At 42.3% G+C, this 12,840-nt stretch overlaps 1 protein-coding gene across 33 annotated transcripts in view; it reads left to right on the top strand.

Annotated features, from left to right (window-relative positions):
* The window catches only part of GRIP1 (glutamate receptor interacting protein 1), a 598,510-nt gene that overhangs the window by 535,785 nt on the left and 49,885 nt on the right, over positions 1 to 12,840 (top strand). For all 33 annotated transcript variants that reach the window (XM_070271875.1, XM_070271871.1, XM_070271868.1 and 30 more), the window contains one exon: positions 3,393 to 3,473. In XM_070271875.1, the coding sequence (XP_070127976.1) occupies positions 3,393 to 3,473 (81 nt within the window). The remainder of the gene's footprint in view (positions 1 to 3,392; positions 3,474 to 12,840) is intronic.

Genomic DNA, 12,840 nt, shown 5'->3' with positions numbered 1-12,840 from the left:
TTTAACTCTGAAGTTATTTTGTTGGAAAAAATACAGCTTTGTTCTGGGAGAAGTTCCAGTAACAGTCCTATCAGATGACATTTGCCATCATGACTGGAGCCTCCCGTGCTTTTCTCCGAATGGGGAGTTAAAGCATCTACATTCGCCCCCCTTAGCATCCCTTAATTTTTTTGACTCTCACAAGGCGTCCAGGTTGATGAATCAGGATGTCGTGATGATCGTACTGCGCCAACAGTGAATGCTTTGGGCAGAAAAAGCACAACAAGTGGAAAGAAGGAAGCTTTTGTTTACCCAAATGTGCTTTTAATTATAGTATTAACAAAGATAAAGCAAAACCAGGGAAGCGCAAAATAGTCACGTGGGAGTCAGACAAAATCAATATCCTGTTCACTTATTCTAAGCCTCTCGTTTCTCCACATACTGGATCTTTTTCCTGTTTGCTAGTATTTCTTTAAGAAACCCCAAATTAAGTCTGCCTTTGCTTTAACAACCAAACAGTTGGATGGGGAAAAAGAGGACCAAATATAAAATACATCATGTTGGCATTTAAAGATGAAGATGAAGACACAGCTTGATCAAAGAGATTCATTTGTTGATATTTGTTCATCATTATGAATATTTCAAATCTTATATAGTCAAAAGTGATCCATGGCTGTTTTCCAGGAAGTGATAACATCTCCTCCAGTGTCACTAACACTGTTAATCCTGGTCAAGATTGCCTGCATGAAAAATTTGTGGAAGCAAAATGTTGCTGTAGTAACTATTCCATACCAGTGATTCCAGGCCCTTCTGATTCAACGACCTCACTTGTATAGCATCGTGGACAAGATGTTATATTCATACACAGATATGAATACACATACATACAAGCTCACAATATGCTCCCCTCCCCTTCCACAGCACACTTTCTCTTAAAACATAACACTAACACAAACACACATGAAATGAGTTCCATAAATAGCAAAGCCGTTTGTTCCTCCAAAGCTTCTTATGCATTTACTTCTGGACCACTTTCGCGCTTTATCCAAGTAATCGAGTAATTTGTTCCTGCTACACCCTGAACACTTGTGTGGGGGCTTTCTGCTTAGCTCCCATTCCATTTCCTCTACTGGATCAGTGTGTTCATCACACATCTTTCCATTGAAGGCAACAGAAATGCACTCAAGCTAGTTTAGACAGAGAAGAGGCAGCTACTGGAACCACACGGGATTCACAGCCCTTGAGGACGGGAAATGTGGGCAGCCCCAGGAAGGGCTAGAGCTGACAGCAAGGCCAGTCCCAGCCAAGCGCAGGCTCCCTCCAAGACCTCGCAATCTCCCCATGCACACTTGTTTCTTTCTCCGTCTTGTCTGTACACCAGCTGTCGGTGCATATGGGCAAAACAGCCACTTCCAAATCCCTCCTCTGCCCCCCATCTGCATGCTAACCCAAATTCTTAAACTGTCACTTTTAGGGCTGGGAAGCAGGTGGCAAATTTTTTTATTGGACTAGGGAATGGAGAGGACTCAGGAAAGAGATGGAGGGAAGGCATGGATTTGAGCAATATTTTGGAAGTAAATATTGACGATCCTTGCAGCGCCTGAAGTCAGGAAGTACAGCCCACCTACGTGCTTTTTACTGACCTCATTTCTCTTTTTCTGCCCCAACATATCAAAATCAGCTAGTCTTCTTAAAAACCTATTGGGGAAATAAATAATCTTATTTAGCTCAATCCCATTGGGAAATGAGAGGGGTACAAATTCTTAATAGGTAAATAAATGTGGCTCCTTCCTGGCCCATCAGGGTGTCAGTTGAGGACGAGAGCGAAGCCGAAGGTATCAGCTCACAGTCTGTGACGCTCACTCGGCCACACCTGACAGGACAGGAGTCCTTTTTCACAGGTGGTGCTCTGAAGCCTGGAGGGCCTGGGAAATGAAACGTCTATTGTGTTCTCCTGTGTAACAATCTAGGGTGAATCTTCTGAGTTGGAAGATCAGACTCCGGTCTTGTAAAAGTTTACGGCCGAATTCCTTCTGGCAAAGCCCAAAGGCCAGGAAGAGCAAGTGAAGGCCGTACCCTAACTCTGTTTCCTCCGTGAAGCCAGCCCAGCTTCCACCTCTGCCCTGCAGAGGCTCAAAACCTGTTAAAAAAAATGTAATTAACAAATTGGGCTAGGGGCCTGAGGGCCTAATCGTTAATTCTTGTGTGAGGTTGGGGAGCTGGCCTTGAGCTGGGCCATCCCACAGTCCTCCCCTTGGGCTACTGTCTCCCTTGCTTCTTGGCCCCCTTCTACCCCTTTCCAAAATCTTCAAGAAAGGATAGTCATTAGCAACTTAGTATGAATGGATGTTGTCTCTTCAGAGGATATTTCCATTTTAACGTTATCTCTAATTGAAGGTCTCCCAGACCGTGAAAGGAATTTTAAGAGTATGTTTAAGAATACGTAGCAATTCCTTCCTTTCTAAAATACTAGTCAGGCCCTGGTAAAATCTCCATAGTTCTATCCTGGATTGAGAGTCAGTCAGTGCACACTGGTTTCTTCTCTGTTGCTGCAGTATTAGCTTACTTCTCTCCTGGTTGGCCAATATTGGAACCCACCTTCACCCTTTTCCAGGGCCTCCTGCTCCCCTCCTCCTCCCTGGGACCTCCTGGAGCTCCGAAACTAAAGGGTCATCCTTGGTACCATTGGGGCCCCCCGTGTTCCAGCTCTGGTCAGTATCCAGTCTGGTTGGCTGTGGCCAGTACCATTCTGGTTGTCAAACGTTCTGAAAATCACTCCTGTTTCTACCTCTTTAGTGTATGTTTCACTGTTCACATTACAAATTAAGGCACCCCCTCCCCGCCCTGCAAATCAACAGGCTTCACACCAAGCTGAAAATTCTCCCGGAATCTATTCTCCCAGCTACCTTCAAACAATGTGTGCCAAAAAAAAAAAAACAATTGCTGAATAATAAACTCTGGGAAAATATGGTTGCAGGGGAGAAAAGAATATAACCAGACCTGTGGTTCTTAAACTTTAGTATGCCTAAGAATCAGCTGGAGGATATGTTCAAAATGCAGATTTCCAAGCTTCATCCTCAGAGATTCTGATTTCATAGATCTGAGATGATTCAGGAATCTGTATTTTTAACTTGCATCCCAGGTGAATTTGATGGAGATATTGCCCAAATCACACTTAAGAACTGCTGAGCTCCACGGCGGCTGTGAATTATGCACAGGTGTCTGTGGGAGGACATCTGTTCTTCGCCAGGAGCTGGGTCTATCAGAATTATAGCGGTATTCACCTGTCTTTGATTGCTAAGGCTTTAACTACAGACAATTGTGATACAAGTATTCCTGACGCGTCTTCATCGATGGGCGCTCCGTTATTCCTGGTCTATAAACACACTCTCTCTTTTGTTTTGGAATCGCAGAGTCTGTCATCCCAAGTAGTGGAACGTTTCACGTAAAGCTCCCTAAGAAGCACAATGTGGAACTTGGAATAACCATAAGTTGTAAGTAGAAGTGATTTCTTTTAAAATGTAGAATTTAAGAAAGACATTAGAAAATTGTATTGTCAAATGGCTTGCAGATGTGGCAAACGTTTTAGGTGCCATTGTCAGGTTTCTATGTAATGATACAAAAATGTGGGGCCAGTCACACCTCCAGCACTTACTAGCTGTGTGACCGGGACAAGTTGCTTAAATTCTCTCCAATCTTATGTTTTTTCATCTGTAAAATGGAAATAAGGATATCTACAGAATACAGGATTATTTGAAGTATTAAATAAAATAACATATCTATATACCTAGGATAGTCCTGGCAAGTAATAAGTTCTCAATAAATTCTCTCACACACTCCATGAATAATCAGATGGGCATATAAGTGCATTTGGGTTCTCCACATTTTAGTATGTTGTGGGTTATGTTTTCACAATAATCTACTAAATTGCATTTGTTTACTTTGAAGGCTGTCCTCCCCTCTATCCACTACGCGTCTCCAGTCCAGTTTGCAAGACTGAAATAATGTCTCTTATTTTAGTAACTTCCTGAATTCCTCCATGGGACAAGGTGTCTGGGTAACCAAACCGAAAAAGAAAAATAGAGCATCTAAATGTGTTTAATTCTCTCTTTCCTCAGGCTCTAGATTTATAACTGCTTTGGTAAAATAGCTTTGAAAATGTCAGCCCCACTGGAGTTTTATAGAATGGAAATTGAGGTTTTTGTGTTTTTAATATCCATAAACTAAGTTCATCCATAAATGCCCCAAGAAAATGAAGCAAATGATTAAAGCATAAAGACCAAAGGAGACTTGGAGGCAATGTGTGTGACAAGGGGTGGTCCCTTCCAGAAAGAACGATGAGGCTGCGTAAAAGAACCTGCCTACCCGGGTGGTTTATGTCAGTGGTTAAGGCAGAAAGAGAGAGTTCTCACTGGGCAGGAGGAAATGGGGGCTGTTCAGCTTCACTTTGGTGATAAACATTTAACACTGAAAATGAAATGTTATTTATAACCAATACAGCACACATATCTAGGGTGACACTAAAAACAGTGGAACTACAATACAGAATAAATGTTAAGAACTGGAAGCCACATGTCTGAAATAAGCCTGTATCCCCCCAAATCCCAGTGTGGCCCCTGGGAGAAAAGCAGGACTGAGGTGCTGTGTCGTCAGTGGGAAGACAGAATGGGGTTTGAGAGACTCCTGACCTGTTCCCGGTGCTACTAGAGTCACCTGTGCCTTTAATTGGGTCACGTAGCCTCTCTGTTGGTTCATTATGAAGCAAAGTTGGTATGTGTTTACTGAAATTAAGGGAGGGCTCATCAGAACCTACCATTCTAAAAATACTTGGAGCTCAAGGTGGCTTCTGCAACCCCCCTGTAACTTTAAGGTTGCTCTCATTTATTCTGTTTATTCCATTCTATTCGTTTATTCCATCAGAACTGGCTGTGGGCGTGGTACCTCTTGGAGTTGTGCGGTGCACGACGTGCTGGCTGCACGCAGAGGCCCTGCCCTCTGCTCCGTTCTTTCTCCTCCTGCCTTCATTCAGGACATACGTTCTGAACGTCTGCTGTGCCGGGGCCCCGGGCTACGTTCTGAGAATACTCTCCCCGTGCTTAGAGATGCTTACGGCCATGCGTGTACTAAGGACGCCTGCTCCTCAGAAGCTTATGTTGACGCACGGTTACTTTACTCTCAAATTTTAATTAGGAAAGCGGTCCTTTTTCGTGTTTTATTATACAATAGGATTTATTCTTAAAAATTAATATATATAAAAATTTAACTATAAAGGAGAGTATCCTTTTAACAATTAATCCTGTGATATATTCCTTTTTGAAAGTTGATATTTACGTGTTCAATTTGCTTGAGGTGTAGCCATGTACAAAGCTATAAAATATTTTATTCACATAATCATTTAAATTATGCTTTATGATGGTCTGACTTATGTACTAAGTATTACTTCTAAAACTGATTTTAATACCAATAATGGAAACTACACAAGAATGGCCCGATTGTGGCCAGCTGTAAGCTACAGCTCTTCGAGGAGCTGGAAGTGGGATGCTAATTCTGGTGGAGACCTGACACACAAGCTTGTCAAACACACTGTCAGCCCTTCCAGAGTTACAGCCCCATTTACTCAACCAGTTGTCACCATCCTGAGGTCGTGTCTCCTCGTGGAAAATACTCATATTTTGCCAATTGAGAAAGCAGAATTTGCTATAATAATAATAATAAAAAAGGCCAGAATCCATTTTCATTGTTTGAAATAGTCAACTCCTGAGCCGAGCAGAGTTCCTGGCACACACCGGGTGCTTCTTTAATCCCTGGCTTTGTTGGGTGAATGAATGAGTAAGCAGTCTTCTCCTAACCACCGTGCATCCCGGGAAATGAGCCTCTGAGGGACACGGTGGAGAGAGATGATTGTGCAAAGGCTATTGCGGGAACTGACGAAGCACTCACTTGGAAAATGACTAAGAACAAGGACTCAGAGCACAGACCGCCCCACTTCCCGACACTCTCGACCTCTCTGCGCCCAGGTTCCTCGTCTGTAAAATGGTGTACTCATTACCTTCCTGCAGCCTCGCTGAGAAGGTTAAATGAGTTCGTGTATATAAAGTGCCCAGAACACGCTGGGAACCCTAACCAGGGCTAGTTCTTATAATGACCTTATTGTACGCATAGAGCCTCGTGAAATGTTTTAAGCAGAGCTCTACCCCACAAAACTTTGTGCCAACTGTAATTATACTACTTATGTAGGAAATCCAGGAAGTCTCTTGTCAAACACACTCAGGTACTGTTAGTGCAACTGAGACACAGCGAGGGGGTAGTTATTGATGTTTCTCACTATCTTTATACAAAGCCCTCTTTCCATCGCCTTCTTGTGAAAACTCTGAGTGGTAAGAAGCGGGCCCCCATCAGGAAGCACACTGCCAGAGCCTTCACACTTGGCTTCAGCCTCACTCTTCATACCTAATTGACTGAGAAGAGCCCCTCTGATTTTGGATGTGGTGAGCAGTTTTAGGCTAATGTTCTTGAGCTCCTGAGGAGACATTCATAGCACATTAGCATAAGGCACTACTTCATTGATGTTGTTGCTATAATGTGAAGTGATTTATTATAGCAAATAAAGTGGAACGACCCAGCAGAAGGATGCAGTTTGGGGCTGGAAGCAGCATCCTGGGGCTCTGACACCTCAGCCAATCAGAAGCCAGAGCCCATACCCTCTGACTTGAAAGTCAGAGAAGCCTGGTTGTCTCCGTCACGTGCGTTGTCGGAAAGGTCCTTTTGATATCAATGTTTTCTTTTGTGGTTTTGTTGCAGGAATTTGTGTCTACTTTGTACCAGGCATGGCACTAAGCAATTTATATGTGTTTTCTCATTAATCTTCAAAGCGGCCCTGTACCATCTATTCCCATTTTACAGAGAGGAAAGTAAGACTCAGCAGGACAACGTGCCCAAAGCCCCAGAGCTAGTACAAGGCTACACAGCGGTTCACACCTATTCTGTCTGACTTAACATCGGCTTTGCTGTCGAACCACTGCTCATCCCTGTCGCCATCTGATTGATGAACCTCCCCAGATCCTGTATCAGAAAAGCCAGAGACAGCACTTTGTGAATGCACGTAATTTGTTGGATTTCAATTTTAGTTGTGACTGAATTGTCTGCAGGAACAAAGGCTTGCTTCATTTTATTTTTTTTATAAAATCATAAAGCAGCCTCTATGACAAGCACAACAAATCTGTCATTTTCCCCCCAAGTCTTAAGCATATTTAGAAGAGAGCAGTTCATGTTTTTTGCCAACTTTGCAATAAAACTCTGCTCACAGCTCCATTTCAAATCAAATAACTTTACTTGCCAGTATTATATATATGGTTGAAATTAAAGTAAAACCGAATGATTGTACGTGTGTGCGTGTTTCCAATGTAGTCTCGACTCTTTATCAGGCTCCTTGAGCAAATTACCCTAATAACAGAGTAAGTTCCATGAACGACTGGATATTATAGAATATTCTTAGAATACTTTGTTGATTCATATTTAATTAGCTTCAAAACTCAGAAGATTTCACTTGTCTTCAAATACAGAAAAAGTTTTTTAAACAAAGGATAAAGACTGTCATTTTTCTACCTCTTCCAACAACTCTTGGGGAAGAAAAGAATCCACATTCACTGTAAAAACCAGTTTCTTATAGCCAGGAGTGACCAGTGATTTTAAAATTTCAGGAGTCAAAAGATGATAGCTTGAACACATGCCTTTAGCTCTGCTCCCCCATATACCCCACTTTAAGATGACAGTGTAAGATTTTTCAAAAGGCAAAAAACCATAAGGAGAAGAAGAAAAAGAAAATAGGCAACAGCAACCAAATTTGGAAGTGGCAAAGAAGATGGAGAAAGATGAATTTAAAGAAGCAGAGGAGAGGGGCCCAGCCCCATGACTGAGTCGTTAAAGTTTCACACTCTCGGCTTCTGTGGCCCAGGTTCACGGGTTCGGATCCCAGGCATGAACATACTCCACTCCACCCATGCTGTGGCCATATCCCACCTACAAAAAAAATAGACTGATTGGCACAGATGTTAGTTCAGGGCTAATCTTCCTCAGCAAAAAGAAGAAGCAGCAGCAGCAGAGGAGAAAGCTGACAATGACCCTGGTTTGCATCCTAAACTCCCAACAGGCCCAGCAGTTGGTGAAATCAGGAAGTTGTGGAAATGAGAGTCATGGTAGAGCTCAGACAGGAGGACTGATTGAAAGTCTGTTAAGAATGAGTCAGTCTCCTAGCTGCCTTCCCCTACTCGGCACAGGTGAGCCCACAACCCACCCCCCCCCCACCCCCGGCAGAAGCCTAGTTTTATTCTCTGGAAAGCATGGAAGGGAGTGTCTCGGGGCTGGGAGAGCACAGCAGAGTGTAACAGGATTGCTCTAAAAACAGGGGTGGTGAAAGTTTACCTGCTGAACGCTGAGGCTGCTGGCTTCTTCCTCCAGTAAGTTCAAAGAAGCCAGGCGGCCAGGCTTAGCACCCTCCTCGCAAGAGAAAGGATCAGGGCCGCTGACCCAAAGAAACAGCCTGGCCTGAACTCCCCAGTGAAGGCCATCTCCTCAAGCGCCACTCAGCGCACCGAGCTTTCAAACAGCTTTTTAGGGCCCACCCTCTTCAATCTGAACAGACAGCTAAGAAAAAAAGCCAGACGCTTGAGGAAAGAATCAAATATGCAAGACTGTTACCAAAAACAAAGAAGAAAATCAGAGAAACAGTGCATGCAGGAAGAAGAAAACTTCAAAAAGAAAAAACTGTCATTAACATCATTAGCAACATAAGATATCGTATTCATAGGCGGGAGGAAATGAATACTATTTATTACAAAATATACAGAGGGAAACAGAGCTCTTGAAACATAAGCATATCACAGAAATAAAAAAAGTAAAAATATTGGAAAACAAAGTTAAGGGACAATTCCAGAAATTAGATAAAAACAACAAATAAATGAAGAATCTAGAATAGATAGAATTATACAGGATGAGTCCAAATGACACAATATCCAAAGAATAGTCGTTACAGAAAGAAAGCGGAGAGAAAAGCTTCAAATAAATATCATAAAATTTCCTGGAATTGATGGGTATAAGTTTCCAAATTGATGGGTCCATGAGCCATGGATGAAAACAGACCGACACCAAGGCATGCTGCTATGAGATCTGAAAACACTGGGACGAAAAAGCAATCCTACAGGCTTCCAGTGGTGGGAGGAGAGAACTTTCATAAAATGTGTCAGAATACAAATAATAATCACGTGAGCAGAAGGGCATCAGGCTTCTCCACGCGGCTCAGGACGTCAGAAAGCAGTGAAAGAGCACCTTCAACATTCTGACGGATTTCCAGCCTGGAACTCTCCACCTAGCAAAGCTGCCAATCAAATGTGAAGGTAGAAAAGTGCATTTCCAGCTATGCAAGGTCTCAAAAGCTCTCCTCGCAGGCGCTCTTCCTCAGAACGCTCCTGGGGAACGTGTCCCACGGAAAGAGAGTCAAGCCAGAAAGAGGCAGAGTTGGATTCAGGGTGCAAGGCCTCCAAGGATGCTAGAGCGCAGTGTTAAAGGATAAACTGAAGCAGAGTAAAACTTTTAAGAGTTTATTTGAGCAAAAATAGCTTCAAGTTGGGCAGCGCCAAACTGAAAGTAGTTAGAAGCAAGGGGCCCACAGGAGCCGGGGAAAGACTTATATGGAGAAAGTGCAAAAAAAAACCCAAAGGGCATCATCGGATTGGCTGCAGCTGAAAGGCTAGGTGGCTGTTTGTGATTGGTTGTTAGCATTTTGATTTGTGACCTTGAGGCATTTAGAGGCTGAGATCTTGGTTTGCTTCTCAGGCCATTTGTGGCATTAGAGCCCCCTCAGTCTAATGGCATCTTTGTTTAATTAATTAACAGAAGTGAAGAGAACATCTGGGTTCCCAGGTTCTGTGGGAAGGAAGTTGCTGAGATCTGTGTAGCAAGCCTAGAAAGCAAACAGTCCAGACAGGCTGTAAACCTCTGATAGAATTCCTGATACACGTGACATATTGAGAGGAGATTGACGTAACCTGGGAAATCTGAGGAGTTGAATTCAGGATAAACACAAGAAAACTAAGCCAACCAAGACATCAAGATAACAGATAACTGCAGGGAAAACGTATCCTGCAGAAAAGGCAAGTCATCACGGGATGCTACAGGACGTGTCTGCAGACACTCTTTACAGAGGCAAAAGAAACATCAAATATTGATCTTACAGAAGATTAAGACAAAATTATACTGGAAGAATGGGGACAACAAGAACATGCATAAACAGGGTGGTAGTACAGAAGCAGAAGAGAACTAACTCTTTTGTCACAGAAAGTAAATAACTAACAGTGAAAAATAATTAAGTAGGATTGGTTGTATGTTATTTAGCAATTTAGAAACAGCCAAAAGTTGCATCTGAGGAAGCAGGAAATGAAGGAATGCTCCTGTAGAACTTTTGACTCTTCGAACTGTATGCTGTGTAATTTTGATATAAAAAGTAAAATTTAAAATTAGTATGGTAATATAGTAATTTCCTTGCAAGGATCAAGAATGTCTGCCTATGGGCAGCATGAAAAATATCGACTATTCTAATGTTCTACAAAGCGGTAATTGTGATTTGGAGAAAAACTTCCAGTGACATCATCTGGCTGGTTTGCAAAGGAGCCGTAAAAGATGTGACGATGAAGTATGAAAAAGTTTGTAGATGCCTCAAAAAATGCAGCTGTAGTAACAACGAAAACAACTAACACTGGAGACACGAGTGAAGAGTCTGAATTAAAGTTACTTTAGGAACTATGAGTGGGGAAAGGCAGTGTTTTCAATTTAATGTGTATCATATAACGGGATTTTTGTATCAATGTCTTCTCAGGCTTTCACTTCTGTATGTTTCATCAGTTTCTACGAAGATTTCAAGCAGTTATGACTTTTTTATTTCTTTTTTGGAACTGAATCCCCTTTTGTTGCCCTTATTTTCTTAGCCACACTCTTGACCCATTTAGTGTCACCTCCCCCCATGTGACGTATTTGTATGGCCCGCCCAGTTGGAACCACTTTGCAGAAGAGAGAAGACTATTTCATGCCTAACGACCTTGTGAGATTTAACCAACGCTGCCTCTCCATTTTATCCAGCTTTGCTGGGGTTTCATGGCCACTGCCCAGAGGAGAGGTGTTGTCTGCTCGTAATTGGTATTCAATAAATATGTGTTAAATGAACGATTCTGTGGGCACTCCAATAGCATTCAGAGCACTGAGTGCTGGTATATTGTCATCCAAAGTGTCACAAAGGCAGAAGCCCTTAGGGGTGAGGCAAGTCAGGAGTGAGATCTGTCCAATGAGGACAGCAGCAATGGGAGACGGAAGGCTCCATCTAAAGCGGGGAGTGGGAGAGTGAGTCCAGCGTTGCTGGACCATTGTAATAACAAACACTTACACAGTGCATCTGTATTCTCTGGTCCAATCACTTTACTGTAAGAACTCAATCCTTATGACAAAAACTCTGTGAAGTAAGCACAATTATTATTCTTCACCACCATTTTGCAAACAAGCAAACTAAGGTGCCTAAAGACTGTGTGTTCAAGCACACGTGGCTAGTTAGTGGTAGAACCAGGATGTTGAACCCAAGCATTCTGGCTGCCAAGTCTCAACTTCATCACTATACCATATTGCCTCTCTAATTTTTTAAAAGAAGCTGTATAGCTGGATGAAATCTACTAATTTTTAAATGTTAGCAACTGATTTAATTTATTTAAAGCACTACAGGTCAAGCAAAGTATGCTTGGTTTGTGACTTCTCAGAGAGTGGGGAATTCACTAGCGTGGGCAGACCATGACTGAGCCCCCCGGAGCATGCATTGCCACGTTGAACGTGCCTGGTAGGCATGGTCGTGACAGTATCGGAGCTCATACAGATTTAGCCCCACTTCTGGGTTCACTTCATCACTCCAGTGGGCATCTACTCTGATGAACCTTTCAAGCCTTGGATATGGACGTGGTTAAAAGAGAAAGAGAAGAATCTAGTAAACGTGTGAATGACCACCATACATGTCTATGGACCATAAGCAGTTTCAAACCTCTCTGCAAAGCTGTGTGTGTTTGTCCAAGAGGTCACAGGGCTATTTTCCTCTGTTGCAAAGATGACAGAGATGGGTTTGATCTATTCTCTTGCCTCCACTGTTGTTTTATTTCACACCATTTCAGTGGAACATGGATTTTTTTAAAAACCAAGGGAAACATTGAGTGCTCTGTGATGGTTACTACAGCTTGGCAAAATATTGTGTAAATTCTTTGGCAGATGCTAGAAAAGTCGTATTTGCTGGTAATAACAAAGTTTTTATTTTTGTGCTCTATGCCCAGAACAATTTGCAGTTCTGAAACATGACATGAGTAAAAATGCTAGATGTCTATCTTTCTCTAGAGGAATTATATCAAATCATTGAGTGGAAGTTTGAATTATGAATTAATTGTGGTGAATGGAATGTTTTGCATTCTTTGCTAGAAGCCAAGGATAATGATTGAATGAAGTCCCATTAACATTTACTATGGACTAATTTAGACAGTGGGTAAGGTAGCAGTATGTGTGTTTCCTTTTTCTTTCAATGTTATGTTGGGATATTAAACCATCTGTTCTTGTGCATAAACATTTTCCTGGGATTCATATGGGATTATGGGATATGATATGGTTCTATGATTGTTATGGGGTGATCGGACTGTTTATAATAAAATCTTACTTTAGGGGCCTTTTAATGATCCTTAAAAGGAAATCACTGCAGGCTTTAGGTTGGCAAAACGTCTTTCAGAGGCAAATTGTGTTTTACACATGTTGGTTTGGTTAATGCTGACTACCAAACTATTAAATTAAATG

Source organism: Equus caballus, chromosome 6 (assembly GCF_041296265.1).
Source record: "Equus caballus isolate H_3958 breed thoroughbred chromosome 6, TB-T2T, whole genome shotgun sequence".
Taxonomy (NCBI): Eukaryota; Metazoa; Chordata; class Mammalia; order Perissodactyla; family Equidae; genus Equus; species Equus caballus.
Note: the sequence above shows the minus strand (reverse complement) of the source record. Positions and strands in the feature narration are given on the sequence as shown.